This window comes from Dipodomys spectabilis, unplaced genomic scaffold (assembly GCF_019054845.1).
Source record: "Dipodomys spectabilis isolate Male_0828 unplaced genomic scaffold, ASM1905484v1 ptg000017l, whole genome shotgun sequence".
NCBI lineage: Eukaryota > Metazoa > Chordata > Mammalia > Rodentia > Heteromyidae > Dipodomys > Dipodomys spectabilis.
Genome location: NW_024870694.1, coordinates 8,680,848 through 8,705,853, shown reverse-complemented (window position 1 = coordinate 8,705,853; position 25,006 = coordinate 8,680,848). Strand labels below are relative to the sequence as shown.

Sequence of the window (25,006 nt, the reverse complement as noted above, 5' to 3'; positions counted from 1 at the left end):
GCCAGTTGTGGGGGCTGAACTCTGGGACTAGGCGCTGTCCTTCAGCTCAAGGCTAGTGCCCTACCACTTGAGCCACAGCACTACTTCTGGCTTTTTTCTGCTTATGTGGTGCTGAGGACTCAAACCCAGGGCCTCATGCATGCAAGGTAAACACTCTACACTGAGCCAACTTCCCAGCCCTCCCTTTTCTTCTCTTCTACTTTCCCCTTTCTCTCTCTTCTCTTCCTTTTTTTTTTGCCAGTCCTGAGGCTTGAACTCAGGGCCTGGGCACTGTCCTGAGCTTCTTTTGCTCAAGGCCAGCCACTGAAGCCATGGGGCCACTTTCAGCTTTTTCTGTGTATATGGTACTGGGGAATCGAACCCAGGGCTTCATGCTTGCTAGGCAAGCACTTTACCACTGAGCCACATTCCGAGCCCATCTCTGAGCATTTTTGACCAAGGCTAGTACTCTACTACTTGAGCCATACTTCCACTTATGGCTTTTTGGTGGTTAATTGAAAATAAGTGTCACAGACTTTCTGGTCCAGTCTGGCTTCTAACTGTGACCCTCAGATCTCAAACTCTTGAATAGCTAGGATTATAGGCATGAGCCGCCGGTCCCCAGCTTTCTTTTTTGTTTTAATAGATGGTTGTAACCTTCCTATCAGTATATAAAGAGCAAGCCAGGCACAGAGGCACTGTCTATAATCACAGCACTTGGGAGGCTGAGGCATGAGGACCTTGAGTTTGAGGCCATCCAGAGATACAGAGGGAGACCTTGTCACAAGAAACATACAACAACAAAAACAGCTGCTCATGTATTTATTTTTTATAGTCTAGTATTCCATTGCACAAATTGCTGTTTTAAAGATAGAAGTCTTACCTAGAAAGCTGGAATTGTTGAGTGTTCAGCAGGATCTGATATTCAGAAAGGCAATCTGAGGTGGAAAGTGAGGTAGAAAGTTTCTTGGGGCAAACTTTCATTTCATGGTGGCTTCTTTAGACATGTGTTTGTGTAGGTGTTAGATTCCAAATAGGACATGTTTTGTCTACTTCGGGCAGGTGTGTGGGGAGGGCCTAGTTCAGCAATGGGAAGAAACCCTCTAGGGTCTGTTATCTTCCAGCCAGCATGCTACCCTTTCTGTACCCAGATCTGTTGTACCACTGAATGTTTTGGATCAGACAATTCCAACTGCTGGATATCTGTTTTAGGGGCAGTTCTAAGACCTGGTAGTGGAGAGGCTGAAAGGCCAGCCAGGAGGAGAAAACTAGCCCAAGAGGGCCTGGCTTGGGGACAGGAAGGAAGGGGTGGGATTGGGAGAAACAGCCAGTCATGGTGGCTGTCTGGTTATGATTGATGAGGAAGCCCAGTGAGCCAGTAAGTTTGGGAGGTGGCATATTTTTAGATTATAGTTTGCAGTCAACCGTGGGTTTTAGAGATATAGTACCTCAGGGCTGCAGCCATTGAAGTTGTACCGGGACAAGTCACACTGCAAACAGCAACCATGATAAGATGTGGCCATTGGCTAGGCCAGTAGTGCCTGTCTCCGTGACCTGGACACAGCACCCAACATTTGTGACCCCAGCTGCTTGGCTTTTTATTCATTGCTTCCTTCCTTTTCAGAGTGCTTACTGAAATAATAATAAGTGGAGAGAGAAGAGATACCTGGGTGCAACTGGCACTATGATTCACACATCCACACACAGCCTGTGGTTTGGGGTCCTGGGGCTCCTGCCTGCTACCTGGAATGTTGTCCTGTGAGCCCAGGAGCAGGACTTGGGGTGTCCTCTGTGGATCTCTTAGCCTCTCCTAGTCTGGGACCAGGACCTACTTAGTGCCAGTTCTCTTGAATTTTCCCACCTACAACTTAATTTTCGGGTATTGCTTTTAAGTGCAGTAAAACTTCTTTATTGTTGGCCAGGCACTGGTGGTTCGGGCCTGTAATCCTAGCTACTCAGGAGGCTGAGATCTGAGGATCACAGGGAAGTCTGTAAGACTCGTATCTCTAGTTAACCACCAAAAGGCTGAAAGTGGAGCTGTGGTTTGATAGAGCACAAATTGTGAGTGAAAAAGCTAACGGAGAGTACTCAGGCCCTGAGTTCAAGCCTTAGTACAGGCACAAACAACAACAACATCAAAACTATTATTGTCTGTGAGTAAGGAGTAGTAATAGAAATAGTAATGCAGCATCAGGGAAGGTTTCTATGTTTTTTTCGGTTTGTTTTGCACCAAGCATCTGTCCCCTTCATTGAGCCCTTGCAGTATTGCAAATGAGGACATTTAATTTGGTAAACTAGACCAGCAGCCAGACCTTACCTCCTGAGCCCAGGATCCCAGGCCCAAGTTTCCAGAGCTCAGCCATGAGGCTCTGGGGATTAGGAAGTGTCAGTGAATTTATGTGGCTTTAAGCAAAGTCCTAAATGAAGCCTCTGACCGAATTCCTTTCTGACCACATGCTGGAGTTCAGCTCATCTAAGCCCCATGTTTGGGATGGTGAGGGGACCCCCTCCCCCACAGTGGGCAGCTTGTTTGCCAAGAGCACTGGGACTCTGGGCCTGCTTCCTGTTGACTTCTTTCAAGTCACTCGGCTTTCCTCGTGCTTTTCTTTTCCCATAAAATGGGACACTTTTAGGGCCGAGGCTCTGGCATTTTATTATATTACAGAAGTGGTTTTATGTGTGTGTATGTGTGTGTGTGTGCATGTGTGTCTAATGTGTATATAATGTATATGTAGTATAGGACACATGTAACATATATATATATATATATATATATATATATAAAACATACACATATGCATAAAATGCTACAAGGACTTGAGTTTATTCTTGGTGTTTATGCTGACAAGATCTCTCATGCAGGTCTGAAATTTGCTCTCCTCCTCCTTCTGCCTGTCCCCTCCCCACCCCCCCCCCCCCTCCCCGCCCAAGTGCTGGGATTGTAGACATGTACCACTGTGCCTGGCCACAAACGTTTTTGATGTTCTGTGCCTATTTGGGAATCTCTTGAGTGGATCTGTTTTGAGATTAGAAAGGAGGTTGTCTGGAAGGGTAGACAGTTTCAGGCCTAGCTTGCCGAAGAAGGCTTGGGATCTAGGATCTTGGACTGCCTAGAAGGCAGAGGAAGAAACTTCTCCTCCTGAGGGGTCATGCACTGGGGTCCCCAGTGCAGTCTGATAGTGAGGGGGCCATGGGGGCTTTGGAATGTCCTCACTCGGCCCAGTTCAGGGAAGACAACCATTGTGAGGAGGAGAGGGCCCAGGGCTGGGGTTGGGCTCCTGGCTGGGATTACAGTTTGAAGCCTGCCCAGGCAGGAAAGTCTGGGAGACTCTTATCTCCAGTTAATTGCAGAAAAGAATTGAAAGTGGCTCTGTGGCTCAAGTGGTAGTGCTACTAGTCTTGAGCAAAAAGGAACTCAGGCACAGCACCCAAGGCCAGAGATTGAGCCCCAGGACTGACCCCCCCCCCCAAAAAAAAAAAAAAACAACCCAAAAGCACACACACACACAAACTACTATAGATTTATAGAATGAAATGCAATGTTTTGATGTATGTGTACATGCTAGAAGTGTTACCACAAGCTAACTAGCAGTTTTCTGGTGTTCAGTACATTATTATTTCATGTAGTCACCACACCGCACAGCAGGCTTCTAGGCTTACTCATCCTGTCTAAAATTTTGCACTAACATCTCCCATTCCCTATTCTCATCAGCCTTGGGCAGCTACTCTGCTTCTATAAGTTTGGCTCTTGTAGAGGGCACAGATTAAAGAGAGATTATACAATATTTGGCTTTCTATGCTTAGCTTTTTTTTTTAATATCTTCCGAATTCATCCACACTGTCACCAATGACAGGATTTCCTTCATTTTTTAATAGTAATATTCCATTCATGGGTATAACCTGTTTCCTTTGCCATTCTTCATCAATCATCATTTCTTGGCTGTTGTGACTAGTGCTGCAGTGATGTCTCAGCAACATATTGGTTTCACTCTCTTGACTTAGTCATCAAGAGTGGGATTGCTGGAGCAAATGGAAGCTCTATTTTTTGAGGTACTTCCATGCTGTTTTCCATACTGGCTACACTAATTTACACTCTCATCAACAATGTGTAAATGTAAAGGACTCCCCTTTCCCCACAAAAAGATATGTGTATGTGTGTATATATGTAGTGCTAGGGATCAAACTTGGGGACTTTCTATTGCTAGGCAAGCACTCTACCACTAAGGTATGCCCTCCCTCCCTCCACTTTTATTTATTTATTTATTTATTTTGAGACAAGGCCTTGCCACCTTTGCACTAGCTTTGAACTCATATTCTTTCTGCCTCCATCTCTAGAATAGCTGGAGGTGCCATCAAGAATGGCTTTTTGTAACTTTCTTTTTTTTTTTTTTTTGTCGGTCCTAGGGCTTGAACTCTGGGCTTGGGTGCTGTCCCTGTGCTCTTCAGCTCAAGGCAAGTGCTCTACTGCTTGAGCCACATGCCACTTCCGGTTTTCTTAATGGTTTTTGGAGATAAGAGTCTCATGGAGTTTCCTGCCCCGGCTGGCTTTGAACCCTGATCCTCAGATCTCAGCCTCCTGAGTAGCTAGGATTACAAGTGTGAGCCAGTGGTGCCCAGCCTGTAACTTTCTTTCTTGCTTTCAAGACAGAAAATCTCTAAGCAGCTCAGGCTGGCCTTGAATTTCCCTACCTTAATCTCAGTGTCAAGTGTTTGTATTACAGGAATGGCCATCACACTCAGATCCATTTGTATGTCTTTTTTTTTTCCCTGAAAAATGTCTTTTTTTTTTTTTTTTCTTAGTGCTGAAGACTGAAGTCAAGCATTGCACTTGCTAGGCAAGTCCTCTTCCACTGAGCTAAATTCTCAACCCCTTGAAAAAAAAATGGCGGTGTAGAGGGTCTTAGCCCATTTAAAAATACTTATTTTTAGTTTTTTTTTTTTTGGGGGGGGGGTCCAGTTGTGGGGCCTGAACTCTGGGCCTGGACGCTGTCCCTCAGCTCTTCAGCTCAAGGCTAGCGCTCTACCACTTGAGCCATAGCGCCACTTCCGGCTTTTTTTCTTTTTGCTTGTGTGGTGCTGGGGAATCGAACCCAGGGGCTCATGCATGCAAGACAAGCACTCTACCACTGAGTCACCTTCCCAGCCCCAAAATACTTATTTTTATTAATTAGTTGTACAAGGAGTTTCAGTTCCAGAAGACAGGTTATGCATCTAGGTCAGTGATACCTTTTCCATTGTTTTCTGCCATTTTCCCCCACCCATCCCTACCCTTGTTACATAGCCCAATTTTTACATAGTGTACATTGAATATTAGGACTGTATTTGCTCATCTTTTGTCCTTCCATTCCTATGCCCCCTTCTCACTGATCTCCCTCCTCCCCACAGAGCATGTTTCAACTTGCTGGTATTCATTTTGTTAAACTGTTTATTAGTTGTCCAGAGGAGTCACATCATTGAACTCCTCCCCTAAGTATACCGTTCATTAGTTTGTGCATGTGTCTATGCATTAAATCTGTAAGCTTTATCATGTATGTTTGTATTTTAGATCTAGCTTCCATATATGAGAGAAAACACGTACCATTTGTCTCTGTGAGCCTATCTTACTTCATTTAACATAATTTTTCCCCTGGGTCTATCCATTTCCCTGCAAATGACATAATCATTCTTTTTGATGGATGAGTACAATTCCATGTATAAGTACCACATTGTTTTGATCCACTCATCCACTGTAGGGCATCTGGGCTGTTTCTATCACTTGACTATTTCGAATAGTGCAGCAGTGAACGTGGATATGCAAGTGTCTATACTATGTCCTGACTTGTAATGATCTCAGTAGATGCATAAGAGTGGTATGATTGGATCTATGTTCTGGGCTTAGTTTTTGGAGGAATCTTGCAACCCTATCCAGAGTGATTGTACTAGTTTACATTCCCCTCAGCAGTACAACAGCGTTCCTCTTTCCCCACATCCCCACCAGCATTTGTTGTTGCTTGAATTTCTCATGGGGGCCAATTTTACTGGAGTGAGATGGAATCTCAGTGTTTTTTTTTTTTTTTTTGGGTCCGGTCACGGGGCCTGAACTCTGGGCCTGGGCGCTGTCCCTCAGCTCTTCAGCTCAAGGCTAGCGCTCTACCACTTGAGCCACAGCGCCACTTCCGGCTTTTTTCTTTTTGCTTATGTGGTGCTGAGGAATCGAACCCAGGGCCTCTGGCATGCAAGGCATGCGCTCTACCACTGAGCCACCTTCCCAGCCCCTCAGTGTTGTTTTAATTTGCATTTCCTTTTGTTGAGCATTTCATCATGTGTTTATTTGCCATTCTTCTGAGAAGTCTCTGTTAAGTTCCTTTGCTTATTTATTAGTTGAGTTATTTTATTAGTGTTTTTGAGCTCCCTGTATATTTTAGGTATTGGCCTTTGTTGTATATATAGCTGGTAAAGATCTCCCATTCTATAGGCTGCCTTTTTACTTTAGTAACTATGTCCTAATTGTGCAAAAACCATTTAGTTTGGTATAATCCCATTTGTCAGTTTTTGCCAACTTGCTGAGCCTCTGAAACTGGACTTAGAAAGTTCCTGCCTATGCTGATAAGTTCTAGTGTTTTTTCTCCTTCTTGTAGTACTTTTTTAAGGTTTCAGCTCTGATGTTGAGGTCTCTTTTAAATTGGATGGTTTTCTTACTAATGTGTTGAATTCCCTATGTATTTTGGATATCAGCTCCTTATCAGATGTATGTCTTCAAATATTCTCTCCCAGTCTATTGGTTTTCTCTTCAGTCTTCACGATTTCCTTCTCTGTGCAGAAGCTTTTTTTTGGTTCCAGTTCTGGGGCTTGAACTCTAGGCCTGGATGCTCCCCCTGAGCTCCATTTGCTCAAAGCTAGTGCTCTACCACTTGAGCCACTGTGTCATTTACAGCTTTTTCTGTGATTTATTGGAGAAAAAGAGTCTCATGGACTTTCCTGCCCATGCTGGCTTCAAACCACAACCCTCAGATCTCAGCCTCCTGAATAGTTAGGATTACAGGTGTGAGCCACCAGCACCTAGTTTGTGCAGAATTGTTTTAATTTGGAGCAGTCTCATTTATCTGTTATTGTTGTTGTTTTTGTGTTTGGGGAATATCTAAAGAAAATTATTGGGTAGACCAACAACAAGAATTTTTTTCCTGGTTTTTTTTTTTTTTTTTTTGTTTCTGGTAGTTGCACAGTTTCAGTTTTTATGTTCAAATCTTTTATCCATTTTGAGTTGATGTTTGCCTGTGGGGTGAGATTAGGGACTGCTTTTAATTGGCTGTGTGCGGGTGCCCCCCTGTCCCAACACCATGTATTGGAGAGTCTAGCCTTTTCCTGTTATGTGTCCTTGGCACTGTTGATCAGTTGACTATAAGTGTGTGGATTTATTTCTAAGCTTTCTGTTTTGTTCTATTGGTCTTTTTTCTTTTTCTGAGTACCATGATGTTTTGATTCCTATAGCTTTGAAGTGTTTTTGATACCAGATAGTTCAGTATCTTTAACTTGTTGTTCAAGGCTACTTTTGCCTGTTTGAGGTCTTCTGGAGTTCTATATGAATTTTTTTTTCACTTTTTTTTCTGGTGAAAACTAGCATTGGAATTTCAATAGGGATTACTTTGAGTTTGTACACTGCTTTGGGAAAAGTAGACATTTAAACAGTATGAATTCTTCCAAATCATAAGTACAAGTTATCTTTCCATTTGGGTCTTACTCAGTTTCTTTACCAAAAATTATAAAAGGAGGTAGGCTCTGATGGCTCGTGCCAGTAATCCTAGCTACTCAGGAAACAGGTCTGAGGATTGAGGTTCAAAGATAGCCTGACTGGAAAGTCTGTAGTACTCATCTCCAGTTAACCACTCAAAAACCAGAAGTGGAACTGGAGCTATGTGGTAGAGCACTAGCACTAGGCTTAAGCAAAAGAGCTCAGGGACATGGGGCTGGGAATGTGGCTCAGTGGTAGAATGCTTCCTGGGTTTGATTCCTCAGTACCACATAAACAGTAAAAGCCCAAAGTGGTACTGTGACTCAAGTGGTAGAGTGCTAGCCTTGAGCACAGAGAGGCTCAGAGACAGAGCCCAGGCCTGAGTTCAAGCCCCAGGACTGGAAAAAAAAAAAAAAGCTCAGGGCCCAGCCTTTGAGTTCAAGCCCCATGATCTCCATCACCAACAACAAAAATTATAAAAGGAGAAAAGAACAAGATCTGAATCCTCCCCCAGGGCTGCTGGCTTTAGGTTTCTCTTTTTTCCATCAACCTAATGTGCCTTCCCTCTTCTCTTCTTTAGAGTGGGCTTTTAGTACTGGGAGTCAAATAGAGTTACTCTGAGAAATGCCTGGCCAGCAAGCTCTGCTCTTGCCCTGAATATTACAGAGAGGAAGGAAAAGGGATTTGGAGTTTCACTGAGGACCCCTGTGCTGTGGTGGGAGGGCAAGTGGGAAGGAGAAGGCGGAGGAGAGAGAGCTAGCAATGGGTGTAATCCCCTCCCCCACAGCTAACAGCCACCCCTCACCCACCATCCCAGGGCAGAAGGAAGAAGGCTGGCCTGGGTTTTAGATCAGTAATCTTTCCAATGAAAAGGCAGTTTCCTTTTAATCTCAGTTTCTGATTTTTTTTTTTAAGCCATTGGGAATGTTCTTTTTGGATGTATTTACTTTTTTTTGAGCTAGCCTGGAGCTATGTATTCCAGGCTAGCCATCCTCCTGGGATTACTGGTATGAGCTATCAAGCCTAACCTTCGTATTACCTTTCAGGCAATGATAGGATTTTTCCTATTTTATGTTTGTAGATTTATTTTATCCCAGCATTGTATTTCTTCTTCAGTGCTGTGTAGATTTGATAAGAATGTTTGTGGTTTAATCAGAGTATCTGGAGTATGGTGAATTAGATTTTTATTTTGTTAGGCTGTCCTTTTCTCTTTCATTTTTGTTTTTACTTTTTTGGTACCACTACTAGGGCTTGAACTTGGAGCCTGGACTTGGTCCCTTAGCTTTATCACACAAGGCTGGTGTTCTACCACTTAAACCTGCCTCTACTTCTGGCTTTTGTTCTTTTTCCTGGTGAATTAGAGATAAAAGTCTCACAGATTTTGTTGCCTGGTATGGTTTTGCAGCTAGGGTTATAGATGTGAGCCACCAAACCTGGCTGTTTGTATCATTCATATATATATATTTTTTTAATTTATTTTTTTTGCCACTTTTGGATAGACTAAAGATACACAAGCCCTCTTTTCCTGCAGTGGGGAGAATTTGCTGAATTATGGGGAAAGAGATGGGACCAAATGGGCCCAGCAGAAGAAATGGGCGTGGCTTTAACATAAGTGTGTGAGGTTGGTGGAAACTCAGTGTTTGGCCTCCACAAATGAGCTGTAACCGGCAGTCAGCGCTGGGGTGCTGTACTGAAACAGTAATACCCTGATTGCCCCTCCTCCCCCCATTCAAAGGCCTGGGCAACAGCGTTGATAGACAAGAAGTAGTAACCTAACTAATCCCTGTATCTTTATCTTGCTTTTAAGGACTCAACATATGTACCAGCGGAAGTGCCACCTCTTGCGAAGAATGTCTGCTAATCCATCCAAAATGTGCCTGGTGCTCCAAAGAGGTATGTGTGTGTTTGGGGGAAGAAGGGGGTGAGAAAGGGGGGGGGGGGAGGGAGGAGGGTGCTATGGGATTGGGGTGGGGAGTGGCCCACACCACAGCATACAGATTTCACCATGTGTAAAAAGTGTGCAGAGCTGGCAGCAGTGACTGAAGCCTGCAATCCTAGCCACTCAGGAGGCTGAGAGCTGAAAATTGTGGTTCAAAAGCAGCCTGGGCAGGAAAATCTATGAGACGCTTACCTCCAGTTAACCATTAAAAAGCCAGAAAGAGGAGCTGTGGCTCAAGTTGTAGAGCTAGAGCCTTGAGCAGAAAAACTCAGGGACAGCACCCAGGCCCTGAAGCTTCAGAACAGGTATAGCAACAAACAAACAAACAAATAGAAAAAAGAATAACATGTACAGATTCCACAGCTGCATCCAAGATGAAGACAAATGCAAGTTTATAATAAGTTGCGTCTCTTCCTGCGTCATGAGACATGCACTTTATTCCTGAGTTACATCTTAGCTCACAGGCTGGGTCACTCAGTTGTGTTGGATGTTAGTCATATTTTGGGGCAAGTAGAGCTTTCTTCCCTTTTTCAGTGGGAACTGATTAGGACTCTCCTCATAGTTTCTGATCTTTGGATAAGATCAGAAGACCTGAACTTGTGAAGTGTGTTTGCCACATAACAAATCAAAGCGTGTCTTGGGTGGGTGGCATTGATGTAAAATTAAAATCATGACTGTTTTTAAAGGACATAAGAAAATCGTTGATTCTGAGCCAAATATGAGTGATGATGGATACGGGGCATGGATCCAGGTTGCTGTGAATGACAAGGTCTACTGTGGAATATTAACTTTTAGGAGCCATAGAACAAAGGTCATAAATCAATCTGGTTGCATTGGTGGGAGGATCAGGGAGGCCAGCCAGGTTACAGCAATGTGGGAAAGGTTCCATATGGTTTAGATGTTACAGCAATTACAGCTTTAGGGCTGGTAGAGGCTAGGTCTACTGAGATTAGTAGTGATGCACTGAGAAGTTAGTTATGAGAATGTTAGGAGGTCAAATACAAAAGAGAAGGTAAATATTTATACTAAGAGCTCCAAGATAGCCCAAGATAATTTTGGTTCTCTATCTTCCGAAACTCCTGATGTTTTGGTACATCTGTAGAATCTTTATAACACAGATGATGTTCTTCAGAGACTTAGTGTGGCTTATTCTAGAATTATTCGTAGGAATTGGCCTTTGGGATGGAATGATTTTATTTAATAAGAATCGCTGTAGTGGTTATGGTGATACTCTCTTTATAATCCTAGCACTTGAAAAATGGAGACAGGAGGATCTTGAGTTTAAGTCCAGTCTGGGATATATAGCTAGCTAGGCTCTGTCAAAAACAACCCCCTAAACAAATAAACACATGGCTGGCATTTCTTTAAGCCCTGTAGGAAAGGGTACAAATGTGAGGTGCTGGTAGACATGCTACAACCAGAAAGCAACACATATACTAGGGCTTGCTTGATAGCTTAACCAGGAAATGATCAGTTTCTAAGTTGCTGGTTTTAAATAAAGTTTTTTTAGATTAATGTATAGTGATTGTATAGCAGGATTTTATTGTAATTTTATTTTTTTTTTTCTTTTTTTTTTTTTTTCTTGTTTTCCCCCTACCATCCCCTCCCTCCCTCCCTTCCCCGAGGTTCTTTTTTTTTTTTTTTTTTTTTGATTGTGATTAAATGATTACATAATTTCAAAGTCACAAGTTCATTCTAACTTCCCTGGAGCAAATTGTCTACCACAGTCTGTAATATATAACAGTGTTCACATGTTATATACCATATTTGTGATCAGCAGCATGAGGTTATTTAGTAGTGGTTCAACCAGATGAGCGGGAGTTCTTTGTTTCTTAAGTCCTGTTAGTTTTGTCGTATCACTAACCTTTTGGATTTAGCATCCACTTATGAGGGAGACCATGTACCGTTTGTCTCTTCGTTCTTGGCTTACCTCGCTCAACATGATTCCTTCTAGCTCCATCCATTTCCCTGCAAATGCCATTATTTTGTCATTTCTAATGGCTGCATAATATTCCATTGTGTATAGATACCACAATTTTTGGATCCATTCATCTGTGGTGGGGCACCTAGGTTGTTTCCATATCCTAGCTATTGTGAACAGTGCTGCAATAAACATGGAGGTGCACGTGTCCTTGTATATTGGTTCCTGTTGTTCAGGGTAGATGCCTAGAAGTGGTATGACTGGGTCGTAAGGGAGGTCAATCTTTAGCTTTCTAAGGACCCTCCAGACTGCTTTCCAAAGTGGTTGTATAAGTGTACATTCCCACCAGCAGTGTAATAGGGTTCCTCTTTCTCCACATCCCCTCCAGCATTTGTCGTTGGCTGATTTGTGGATGTGGGACATTCTGTCTGGGGTAAGGTGGTATCTCAGGGTTGTCTTTATTTGCATTTCCTTCACCACCAGGGATGATGAACATTTCCTCATGTGTTTCTTTGCCATTTTTATTTCTTCATTTGAGAAGTCCCTCTTTAGTTCCCTTGCCCATTTAGTAATTGGTTTGTTAGGTTTGGGAGGGATTAGTTTCTTGAGTTCCCTGTATATACAGGATGTTAACCCCTTGTCTGATATATTGCTGGTAAATATTTTTTCCCAATTAGTTGGTTGTCTTTCTAGCTTAGTTGCGATAGATTTAGCTGTGCAGAAGCTTTTTATTTTAAGGTAGTCCCATTTGTCGAGTCTCTCTCCAACTTGTTGTGACCCTGGGACTCTGTTCAGGAAGTTCCTTCCTGTGCCTATTAGTTCAAGTGTCTCTCCTACTCTGTCCTGCAGTAGTTTCAGAGATTCAGGTTTAATGTTAAGGTCTTTAATCCATTTTGAGTTGATGTTGGTGCATGGTGATAGGCTGGGGTCCACTTTTAGTTTTCTGCATGTGGCTGCCCAGTTTTCCCAGCACCAGCGGTTGAAGAGGCTGTGTTTCTTCCATTGTATGTCTTTGGCTCCTTTGTCGAATATCAGCTGGCTGTAGGCCTGTGGATTTATATCTGGATCTTCTATTCTGTTCCATTGGTCTTCGGGTCTGTTTTTGTGCCAGTACCATGCTGTCTTTGTGATTATAGCTCTGTAGTAGAGTTTGAAGTTCGGCATGGATAGCCCTCCCATATTGTCTTTATCCCCTAGAATTGTTTTGGCTATTCTAGGTCTTTTGTTGTTCCATATAAATTTTTGGACTGTTTTCTGTATTTCAGTGATGTACGTCATTGGGATTTTAATAGGAATTGCATTGAATTTGTATATTAATTTTGGAAGTATCACCATCTTTACTATATTAAGTCGGCCTATCCAGGAGCATGGGAGGTCTTTCCATTTCCTAGTGTCTTCTGCAATTTCTTTCTTTAACTTTTTATAGTTCTCATTAAATAGTTCTTTTACATCTTTGGTTAGGTTAATTCCTAAATATTTTATTTTTTGGGAGGTTATTGTGAATGGGGTTGCTCCCTTTATTTCCCTCTCTTCCTGTGCGTTATCAGTGTATAGGAAGGCAACTGATTTTTGTGGGTTTATTTTGTATCCTGCTATTTTGCCGAAGTGACTTATGATTTCTAAAAGTTTGGGGATGGAGTTTTTGGGATCGTGGAGGTATAGTATCATGTCGTCTGCAAAAAGGGATAGTTTCACTTCTTCTTTCCCTATGCGGATCCCTTTAATGTCTTTTTCTTGCCTTATTGCCCTGGCTAAGGGTTCTAGGACTATGTTGAAGAGGAGTGGAGACAGTGGACATCCTTGCCTTGTTCCTGTTTTTAGGAGGATTGGTTGTAGCTTTTCCCCATTAAGTATAATATTGGCTATTGGTCTGTCATAAATGGCTTTTATTGTTTTTAGAAATGTTCCTTCTATTCCTATTTTCTCCAGAGCTTTTAGCATGAATGAATGTTGAATTTTATCAAAGGCCTTTTCTGCATCTGTGGCGATAATCATGTGATTCTTGACCTTGGCTCTGTTGATATGCTGGATTACATTTATTGACTTACGTATGTTAAACCATCCCTGTGTCTCTGGGATGAAGCCTACCTGATCATAGTGTATTATTTTTTTTATGTGTTTCTGGATTCTGTTAGCTAGAATCTTGTTAAGGATCTTTGCATCTGTGTTCATCAAGGAGATTGGCCTGTAATTCTCCTTTTTGGTTGGGTCTTTGCCTGGTTTGGGGATGAGTGTGATATTGGCTTCGTAGAATGAGTTTGGGATAGCTCCCTCCTTCTCTGTTTCTCTGAAGAGCTTGAGGAGTATGGGTATTAGTTCTTCTTTAAAGGTCTTATAGAATTCTGCTGTGAATCCATCTGGTCCTGGGCTTTTTTTTGTTGGAAGACTTTTGATAGCTTCCTGTATCTCATTATAGGATATTGGCTTATTTAATTGGTTAACTTCTTCTTTGCTCAGTTTGGGTAACTTGTATTTCTCTAAAAATGCATCCATTTCCGCCAGATTTTCTTCCTTTAGAGAGTATAGCTTTTGAAAGTAGTCTGTTAGAATTGTTTGGATATCTTGGGTACGTGTTGTGATGTTTCCCGTGGCATCCCTAATCCTATTAATATGGGTTTCCTCTCTTCTTTTTTTAATTAATCTTGCCAACGGGCCATCAATTTTGTTTATTTTTTCAAAGAACCAGCTTTTTGTTTGGTTTATTTTGGTTATGGTTTTCTGATTTTCTAATTGGTTAATCTCTGCTCTCAATTTGGTTATCTGGCTTCGTCTAGTAGCTTTAGGTCCCATTTTTTCTTGTTTTTCTAGCTGTTTTAGTTGCAACATGAGATTATTTACTTGGTCTGTCTCCATTCTCTTGATGTGGGCACTGAGGGCAATAAATTTGCCCCTCAGGACTGCTTTTGCTGTGTCCCACAAGTTTCTTTGTGAGGTGTTTTCATTTTCATTGAGTTCTAGGAAATGCTTTATTTCTTCTCTGATCTCTTCTGTTACCCAGGCCTTGTTAAGGAGTGTGCTGTTCAATTTCCATGTATTAGAGAAATTTCTGCGGTATGCTTTGTTATTGAGAGCTAGCTTGATTCCACTGTGGTCAGATAGGATACAGGGGATTATGTCGATCCCTTTGTATTTGCTTAAGTTCCTTGAATGAACTATGATATGGTCTATTTTGGAGAAAGTTCCATGAGCTGCTGAGAAGAATGTGTACTGTGTTGTTTTAGGGTGAAATACTCGGTAGATGTCAGTTAATTCCGCTTGAAGTATGGCCTCACTTAATTCGGTAGCTTCTTTGCCAATCCTCTGGTTGGTAGACCTGTCCTTTGGTGAGAGTGGCGTGTTAAAGTCTCCTAGTATTATCGTATTGGGATCTATTTTATTCTGTAAGTTTGAGAGCATTTGTTTAACATATCTGGGTGCACCGATATTTGGGGCATATAAGTTGATGATGGTTATATCCTCCTCTTGGATTGTTCCCTTTATTAATATGTAATGTCCGTCCTTGTCTTTCTGTACTGATTTTAATGAAAAGTTTATTTTGTCAGATATCAGGATAGCTACACCTGCTTTCTTATTGGGGGAATTTGATTGGTAGATCCTTTTCCACCCCTTCACTCTGAGTTTGTTTGTATGTTTGGCTGAGAGGTGGGTCTCCTGAAGGCAACAGATGGATGGGTCTTGTTTTCTGATCCAGTCCTCAGTTCGTTTTCTTTTAATTGGCGAATTCAGCCCATTTATATTAAGAGAAAGTATAGAGAGATGCATTGTTGTCCCTGCCATTCCGTTTTCCTAAGTTTTTCTTCTTTCCTTTCCTCCTGTGCTTGCTCAGTTAGACTTTGAGTAATGCCTGTTTGGGGCAGGTCCCAGTTCCTGGTTGCTTTCTTCAGGTTGTGTCCCCCCTCTTAGAATTCTTTGTAATGCTGGCTTAATGTTTATGTATTCATTTAGTTTTTCTTTGCTATTAAAAGTTTTCAGTTCTCCATCGAATGTGAATGCTAGCTTTGCCGGGTATATCAGTCTGGGTTGGCAGTTATTGGCTCTCAGGGCTCGTATGGTGCTTTCCCAGGCTTTTCTTGCATTCATTGTTTGTGTGGAGAGATCTGCAGTGATTCTAATTTTTTTCCCGTTGTAGTATAGCTCCTTCTTCATTTTTGCTGCATGCAGGATTGTTTCCTTATTATTCAGATCCATCATTGTTACTATTATGTGCCTAGAAGTGTTTCTCCTGGGATCTTGCTTGTTGGGTGTTCGATAAGCTTTTGTGATGTAGTTAAGATGGTCGTTTTTGAGGTGGGGAAAATTTTCATTGACTATCTTGTTAAATAGGTGTTGCATTCCCTTGCTCTGGAATTCCTCACCTTCGTCCACTCCGATTATGCGAAGGTTAAATTTTTTAGCATTATCGGCTTGCTCTTGAATTTCCCTTTGGTTTAATTTGAGTGATTTTTCCATATCTGTCACTTTTTGGTCCAGTTGGTGTATTCTGTCTTCTGTATCTGACACTCTACCTTCCATTTCATTCACTCTGTTGACCGTGGCTTCTATTGTGGTTTGCATGGTGGAAATGGATCCCTTTATGGATTCAATGTTGGTTCTCAGAGTACTGATCTCACCTCTCAATGAGGTGATATCAGTATGCATTACCTCTAATTTGGCGTTTATCTCACTTCTTACTGAGGTTTGTGCAGCTTCTATTTTTGCATCCAATTTTTGTTTGATATCCTGTATATCTTTTGATAGTTCATCCTTGTGCTCTTTCAATTTCTGATCCATTTCTCGCTTTATTTCTTGAGTCATTGCCTCCAGCAACCCTTGGATGTAGTTTTTGTCTTCCATTCCTGCTTTGCTCCCACTGGGGCTCTCCCCTGCGTGGCTGCTGGCTTTTGAGGTGAGCTTGCTGTCCTGGGTAGTGGTAAACCTTGTGATTTTTCTCTGTGATTTTCGCATGGGGGTTCAGGAGACTGCTCTTCAATCTTGTTTTGGTGTGTCTGTCTTTGCTTGGTTGCTGATTCTCTATTGGTAGAGAGAGTCTGTGTCTGATCTGGATTCTGTTGGGAGCCTATTTCCAGCTGCTATTCACTTAGGATTCTCAGCTCTCTGCTGTAGCAATTCCCGCCTTTGGAAGGGTTGAGCAGCCTAGACTGCTTGTGTTTGCTCCTGCGGGTGCTCTTGGGAAGATCAGATGCTCTGGATGCACTCTCCCAAATACTGGAGTCTGCTATGGGCTCCTGATGTGTTTTTGTTTGTTTGTTTTGGGCTGGTTGTGGGCTTGAACTCTAGGTTTGGGTGCTGTCCCTCAGCTCTTCAGCTCAGGGCTGGCACCCTACCATTTGAGCCACAGCCCCACTTCTGACCCTTTTTGCTTTGTTCAGGCGCCGGTCCCCTGGCCTGGTTCCGGCCCCAGCCTGGAGCGCGCTCGTTAGGCCTGTGCTAATGTGTATACCACCTTGGTTATGCAGCCTGGAGGACACAGTTCAAATTTCTTCTACTGTTGGTAGACTTGACCCAGGGGCACTGTTCCTGGCTTGAGCATTTAAGCTCCCTTCCCGGGGCGCTCTTGCTCTGGCCTGGCCAGCAGAGTGTGCTCCACCGGCTGGTGGGGCTCTCGAACAGTTCCCAGTTTTAGTGGGTCCTGTGGTCCGGGTGTTGGGGTAGGGAGTCTAGGTCAGGGTCTGGGGATTCCCTCCAGCTCTGGTCTCCCTTGATGGATTCCCTGTCCCCTGATGGGTACTCACCCTGTAGGTCGTCAGTTGTTGTTGCAGTCCGTCAGTTGTTGTTGCAGTCCGAGTTCAGTTGGGGTGGTTGCGGGCTGGGTTGGGCGGCCCCCCGCCGGGTCGTTGCGATCGCGATTGGGCGGGTGGTCTGCGGACAGGTCCCTTCGTGGCGCTGCTGGTGCCGGGCGGCTTTGGCGGGATGGAGCCTCTCCGCTCCGGTGGAGAGTGATGGGTGGGGTGGGATCCTCCTGGAGACTCCCGGCTGGTAGGTTTCTCTGTTCCTGGCGATCCGCTGTTCTGCAATCCGGTCTTTATTGTAATTTTAATACATGTATATAATAAACTTTGATTAAATTCACTCCCTCTAGTACTCTTTTTGTCTCTCTTTTAAAACAGTTTTTAATTGGTTTTGTTATTCAGTCTTCACAATACATCTGCAGTATTTTGATCATATTTACTCTCCCCCTCACCGTTCCTTTCACCTTCTACCTCCTACCCCTTCCCACCCTGGAACGGTGTCATTCTATACTGCTATCGCTCATTTTCTAAGGTCTAGATTTTGTATATTAGAACATGTGATATTTATCTTTTGAATTTGACTTATTTTATTTAACATGTTGATCTCCAGTTCTATCCACTTTCCTACAAATGACATAATTTCATAATATGGTGGATGGGGGTAAGAGAGAGAGAGAGAGAGAGGAAGAAGAGGAGGAGGAGGAGGAGGAAGAAGGGGATAGTAGGGGTGGAGAGGAGATAGATATACAGGTGTATGCCACCTCATCCAGACATTGTGCTTTCCCTGTAGGTGAGATAACAGAGGTGAGCCAGATGTGGCCTTGAACCATGATCTTCTGATCTCTTGTCTCCGTCCTGTAAGGTCTGCCTGGGCCTTGCAGGCCATGTGCAGACACCTCCCTACCTCTTGGCTAAATTTTTTTTCTTTCTTTTTTTTTTTTTTTTTGGTCGGTCGTGGGGCTTGAACTCTTGGGCGCTGCCCTTGTGCTCTCCAGCTCAAGGCAAGCGCTCTACCGCTTGAGCCACAGCACCACTTCCGGTTTTCTAATAGTTTATTGGAGATAAGAGTCTCACGAACTTTCCTGCCTGGGCTGGCTTTGAACCGCGATCCTCAGCTCTCAGCCTCCTGATTAGCTAGGATTACAGGCATGAGCCACCGGCGCCCGGCTCTCTTGGCTAAATTTCTACCCAGTATGTTACCTAGGTAACTGGCACACCTGGGAGCAGTCACCTTCCCCTCCTGCTAGGTTACATTCTGGGCCACCTCTGGTCACATGCCTTCCATCTGACCTTAGGAGGATCCCTCACCCTGAGGTCACATCTGGATCCAGTGTGGCCATACCCTTCCCACACCTGGCCACACCTCTTCCTGTCTCTGGCCTAGATTAGTCCTAGCCTGGGATGGGTCACCCCTTTTATCAGCCATGCCTCTCCACCATGCAAGGTAGGGGCAGCAGTTCGGTAAATAAACTTCTTTTCTTGCCTGAATAGCATGTGGTGTTCTCTTCATCGGCTACCTAATTAAACCTACCTACTTAATATACCTTCTACCTCCCAAGTAGCTATGTTTGTGGCACTGTGGCTGGCTCTTTGGATTTTTCAATTTATTTAGCTGTTGATTTATATTCTCTTTGAATTCATTGAGGCATTATACATGTCTTCTTTAATTTCATTGGACATTCTTATCATTCTTTTGGATTTGGCATTTGAGCTCTTCTCCACTTTACTATCATTTAAATCCTTGTAGTGAGATTTCTGGTTTTTCTGAGGTGTCATGTTGACTAGTGGTTTTTTTTTTCATTATTTCTGTATTGAAATTTATTATATCTGAAGTCCACTTGCTGGCATGTTAATCACCTGCAATTTGCCCCTGTTTTCACTGTATTTGATGCCAGTTGTATTACTCTTTATGTTCTGGCAGGTGTGGGCATTGCAGGACAGATGTGCATTTCTTGCCACTGGCCTGGGAAGCTGGCATTTGGAGGGTCTTTAATGTCCCTGGCTCTGTGACTTGTTCCAACGTGAAGATCCACCTGAGGTTTGATACTGAAGGGGCCCTCATGCACAAGAGCCTGCGGAGCAGCTTCCAAGCACCTTGCCTACACTTCCTGTCTTCAGGGAAACTTCTCAGTTACTTTGGACTTCTGTTACTGCAACCATGAAACACAAACCCTCCTGCACTAGTGCACCGTTGGGGTATTTGTAAAAGAAGCAAAGACAAGCCAGGTGTCAATGGCTCATGCCTGTAATCCTACTCAGGAGGGTAAGGTCTGAGGATTTCACAGCAAAGCCAACCGGAAGGAAAGATGATGATCTCCAGTTAACTAGTAAAAAGCTGGAAGTGGAAATGTGGCTCAAGTGGTAGGGAGAATGCCAGCCTTGAGAGAAAAAGCTCAGGGATAGCACCCAGGTCCTGAGTTCAATCCCCAGTACTGGCACAAAAAAGAAGAAAAGGAGGAGGGAGGGGCCAGGGGGAAGAAGAGGAGGATGAAGATGCTGCAGCAGCAGCAAAGATTTGCAGTTTTGAACTTGTTCAGTCTTTGTTGGATGGCATCTGTTCCCTGCAAGGAAGACTAAGAGCTGGCCTGGGGCCTGGGTTCTGTTTTCCTTTGTGGCAGCCTTAGAGGGTCAGCGATTGCTTTAAGCGACAATGTCTAAGAGTAGGAACTCCTGTAGAGCCCCGTGTATTGTGCATGCAGTGTCTTGAGTCCCACTAGCAGCCCTGTCTGGTAGGTGGTAATGCTCCTGCTTCAGAGAGGTAGAGTGATGTGTTCAAAGTCAGCCACCTGTTCAAAGCTGGGGCTTTGATATGCCGGTCTGAGCTTCTGAGGGTAGGCCCTTTCTTTTAGTTAAGTTGCTTCTTACCATATGGGCTCTCTTGAAGGAGTCAAGATATTTTGGACAAGTAACTTTGGAAGAGGAATCTCCTCTTTCAAAGTATAATGTATAAACCCTGAATTGCAGTGCCTTTCTTAGGATTTTTTTTTGTCAGTTGTGGGGCTTGAACTCAGGGAGCCTTGGCACTGTCCCTGAGCTCTAGCACTGTAGTACAGCTTCACTTACTTTTTTTTAAAAAATATTTTATTGTAAAGATACTGTACAGAGGGATTACAGTTGCATGAGTAAGGTAATGAGTACATTGAGTATTGTTACCCCCTCCTTTGTTTTTCCCCAGCCATCTCTTCCCTCCCACACTTTCCCAACTCCTTCCTCCCTCCTCCCCTGCAAGTTGTAGAGTTCATTTTCAATATAGTGTCTTGTACATCTCATTATTACAGTGGGTCAGCCTGTATCCTTGTTTCAGTATTTTGTTATTTCCCTGCCCCTCCCCGAAGAATATACAAGATGCAGGACACCGAAATCAAATACAGTGAAAACAGGCGTTATATCATGGTCACTTATGGTTTTTGAATGGTTAATTGGAGATAAGATTCTCTTGGAGGGCTGGGCATGTGGCTAAGTGATAGAGTGCTTGCCTATCATGCATGAAGCCCTGGGTTTGATTCCTCAGTACCACATAAATAGAAAAAGTGGGAAGTGGCTCTGTGGCTCAAGTGGTAGAGTGCTAGCCTTGAGCAAAAGAAGTTCAGGGACAGTGCCCAGGTCCTGAGTTCAAGCCCCAGAACTGGCAAAAAAAAAAAAAAAAAAAAAGATCTCATGGGAATTTTTTTTGCCCCAGGATTACAGGTGTGAGCCACTGGTGCCCAGCTGTTATTTGTTTTGTTTTTGGTGCTGAGGTCCTTGTGCATGCTAGACAAGCCCACTACCACTGTGCTAGGACTTTTCAGTCCATGAGCCTTGTTGAAAATTATTTTGGTTCCCTGTGGCCTGGAGGGCTGACCCAAGTTCCAGGACCTCTGCCTTTCTTCCCATCATCCCTTGCTCTCCCTCAATGCTTGCTTTCACCAGAGAGACTTGATGAAAGAAAGCTCTGGGTGACTCTACCTAAAATACTGCCTGTGAACCCCTCAGGGTTTCCCATCTACTATTTGCAGGGCCTTCTGCCTTTCTCCCTTTACTAGCATCTTCTAGTTCTAAAAAAACACATCAGATGGGCATAGTGATGCACTCCTGCAATCCTAACATTAGGGAGGCTGAGGCAAGCAGATCTATAGGCCTATAGGCTATTGGACACCCTGTCTCAAAATTTAGACATAAAAGAAGAAAAAGAAAGCCATCACTTAGTATAGAACACTGTTCCTCAGGTGGCACCTGTCACTTGTTGCTGTCACCTGGTCACCAGAGGCTCCAGTGGACTGGTCTTGCTTGGCCTAATGGCCATGATGGAAGCCATAGGGTGGGTACCGTGGAATCCGCCATGAAATTTAAACTGCTTTGGTGTGAGCCTTTTTGGTGCAGGTCTGGAAGGTGGAGGCAGCCAGGTTCCCCAGGCTCCCTGCTGAAAGTTAGGGTTGGAGGTGTGGGATGCACAGGTAGCTCCAGGTTCAAGTCAGCAGGAGGGCACAGCACTCTGGCCCCAGTTTTCTGCTTCAGGCCTCCCACCTGCCGTCTTCTACAATGCACAGAAAACAGACTAGGAGCATGGCTGCTGAGTCTGGATGGCTTCCGTGGTAGCTACAGGGCTCCTGCTGCTGGGGCAGGGTGGGAGTGGTGACTTTGGAGAAGAGTAAAAAGGATCTAGAGGAAGTCACGTTAACTTAACCAAGTGTGGTAGTTGAGGCCTAGGCCACTCGAGTTGGAAGAGCATCATCAGAGATGACAAGGGTTTTGCTGAGATTATTCCAAGATGTGGACCCCTATCTGCAATTCAGAGTGACAACAGCCTTTTCTCTGTGGCAGAACCCAAACATCTGCCTCTTCCACCCCAGCCAGAGACACTCGCTATCCCTTCAGGACAGGAGGGCAGGTACTTGAAGACTTGGAAAGGGCAAGGTGTTTAACAACTTGGAGGAAAGTGAAAAGGTCTTTGTGATGTGCTCTTGACCTCTACACCTTTTTTGGGGTGGTGAGGTGGGATGATGGTACTGGACCTGGGGCTTGAACTCAGAGCCTAGGCACTGTCCCTGAATTTTTTTCTTTCCTTTTTTTTTTTTTTGTCGGTCGTGGGGCTTGAACTCTGGGCCTGGGCGCTGTCCCTCAGCTCTTCAGCTCAAGGCGAGCGCTCTACCACTTGAGCTACAGCGCCACTTCCGGTTTTCTGGTGGTTTATTGGAGATAAGAGTCTCATGGTCTCTCCTGCCTGGGCTGGCTTTGAACCGCGATCCTCAGATCTCAGCCTCCTAAGTAGCTAGGATTACAGGCGTGAGCCACCGGCGCCCAGCCCTGAATTTTTTTCTCAAGGCAATCTTCTACCAGTTGAGCCACAGCTCCACGTTGGCTTTTTGTTGGTTTATTGGATAGAAATAGTCTCACAGACTTTTCTGCCTGGGCTGACTTCGAACTATGATCCTCAGATCTCAGCTTTCCGAGAAGATAGGATTTACAGACATGAGCTCCAGGCTAGCCTCTCACACCTTTTTGAAGCTAGCTATAGTCAAGCTATATCCCACTTTGAGAATGACAGTCCCCTCCACTGAAATGTTAGGCAGGGGTTTTACACTGTTTCTCCTAAATCCCCCAAAGGAGCCTCGCGCCAGACGTTGCTCAAGAAATGCCAGTTGAAGGGTTTTGCTGTATGGCTGTTGATTGTGTGAGGCGCGATTCTCAGTCTCCTCATACTCTGCAGTCCAACTGTAGCACTGATAATCTATTGACCCTTGATGCCAACTAGACCTTCTTCTTTCTCTGGAACAGTACCATCTTCATCACCTTAGTGTACCCAATATAGAGAGCCAAGAAGCTGGCAGGAATTCACATTTCATAGAAGAGTCCAGTTAAACCGACACAGAGTTAGAAAGTCGAAGTCCAAATTCCAGCTTTGCTAGGGTTTAACTCTTGCTATGTAAATGAAGACTTTGCCATCCTCTGGTGTTGTTTGGGGAATGTGCAGTGAGATTAGGGCCGGGAGAGGTATACTCACAGAGCCCCAGGATAGCTCCTCCACAAGGAGGAGGGGAGTCTTCTGGTGAGACATGGGCAGTGAGGCCTGGAAGCTAGGGTCCGTCTGTTGTGTATCTTTCTGCCTTTCTTATACCTTACTTCCAACGTCTGACCTTTGGATGTTGCTGGTGAATGAGGTCATCCTGAACAGCTCATTGTTGACCCAGCCCACACCCACGTTTCTAGTCCACAGGCTCTCTCTCTGCTACATTTTAGGGAAGACCTTCCTGTGACCCCTGCACTAGGAAGCAGCTTTTCATCTCTGGGGCAAATTATCCACGAGATTGTGTTTCAGGTAGCTGGGACTGGGGAGTTAGGAATGGTGTGATCCAGCCTGCCCCTTACTTTGCAAGACAGAGTAATTATGGTGAGTACTTTCTTTGCTACATCCTGGCATGCTGCCAGAGGAGCAAGGTCTCTGCCAGAAGCTGATGATGGGTGTGTACGTTCAGAGTTGGTGCTGAGTGGACAGCCAGGGAGGGTCACAGGTTCCTTGCCCGTGGGGTTTATTTTGTGGTTTGTTTTTGGCTGTCTACTTCCATTTTTATTCTTTTTAAAAGTTACATTTTTGCCTGGCACCGGTGGCTACTCAGGAGGCTGAGATCTGAGGATCGTGGTTCAAAGCCAGCCCAGCAGGAAAGTCCATGAGACTCTTATCTCTAGTAAACCACTAGAAAACTGGAAGTGGCACGGTGGCTCAAGTAGTAGAGCACTCGCCTTGAGCTGAAGAGCACAGGGACAGCGCCCAAGCCCAGAGTTCAAGCCCCACTACCAAAAAAAAAAAATTATATTTTTATTATCTTTTAAGTAGCTGCAAAGGGGTTAAAAGTCAGCTGTTTGTTTTGAGATAAGATCTCTTGCCTCAGCCTCCTGAGTGCTGGGATTACAGGCATCCACTCTCACACTTAGCTCAACTAGTATGTCATGACACCTGCCTCCTACCTGCATTAATTCTAGCGCACATTCCTGGTGACCTTCCTGTTTTACTGGGTGTGGGCAGAGGGGACTCTCTACCTTGGCCCTGAACTCCCCTCCTGGCCTAGTCCCACTTCTCCTGTTTCTGTATTCTCCAAGGATTACATTGCAGTCAGCCTTTGTCTTTGTTCCCCTCCTCCCACACACTCCTTTCTGCTGCTTTCACTCCTCCTTTCTGCCCTGTTCACCCTGGCTGCTTTGCCTTTGCTTCTGATTTGTGGTTTGTTGGGGGTTTTCACACCTTGTGCCTTCAAGGGCAGACTCTCCAGACTCCCTGTGCTGAGACCAGCTCTATGGGCTGCTGTCCACACTGTGCCCGCATGCACATTCTCCCTGCCTTGTCTGGCCTTCCCCATGTGCCTCTTGGCCACTAGCACTTCCTAGTGCTGCTTGTCCTGTGAAACTCAGAGCACCTATAACAGATTCCAGCAGTTTGTTACCTAGATTGTCCATTACTTTGTGTGTGTGTGTGTGTGTGTGTGTGTGTGTGTGTGTGTGTTGTGCATGTACGTATGTACTTGGGCTTGAACTCAGGACCTAGATGCTGTCCCCTAGCTTGTTTTCATTCAAGACTTGCATTCTGCCACTTGTGCCACAGCTCTATTTCTGCTTTTTGGTACTTAATTGGAGATAAAGAGTCTCATGGACTTTCCTGCCCGGGCTGACTTCAAACTGTGATCCTCCCATCTCAGCCTTCTGAGTAGCTAGGAGTATAGGCATGAGCCATCAGTGCTTGGCTAGAAATACATTTGAGT

General features: G+C 44.3%; 1 protein-coding gene across 1 annotated transcript in view; it reads left to right on the top strand.

Annotated features, from left to right (window-relative positions):
• Itgb5 (integrin subunit beta 5) overlaps positions 1 to 25,006 on the top strand; it is a 125,115-nt gene that overhangs the window by 5,260 nt on the left and 94,849 nt on the right. The window contains exon 2 of the mRNA XM_042668194.1: positions 9,495 to 9,580. Within this exon, the coding sequence (XP_042524128.1) occupies positions 9,495 to 9,580 (86 nt within the window). The remainder of the gene's footprint in view (positions 1 to 9,494; positions 9,581 to 25,006) is intronic.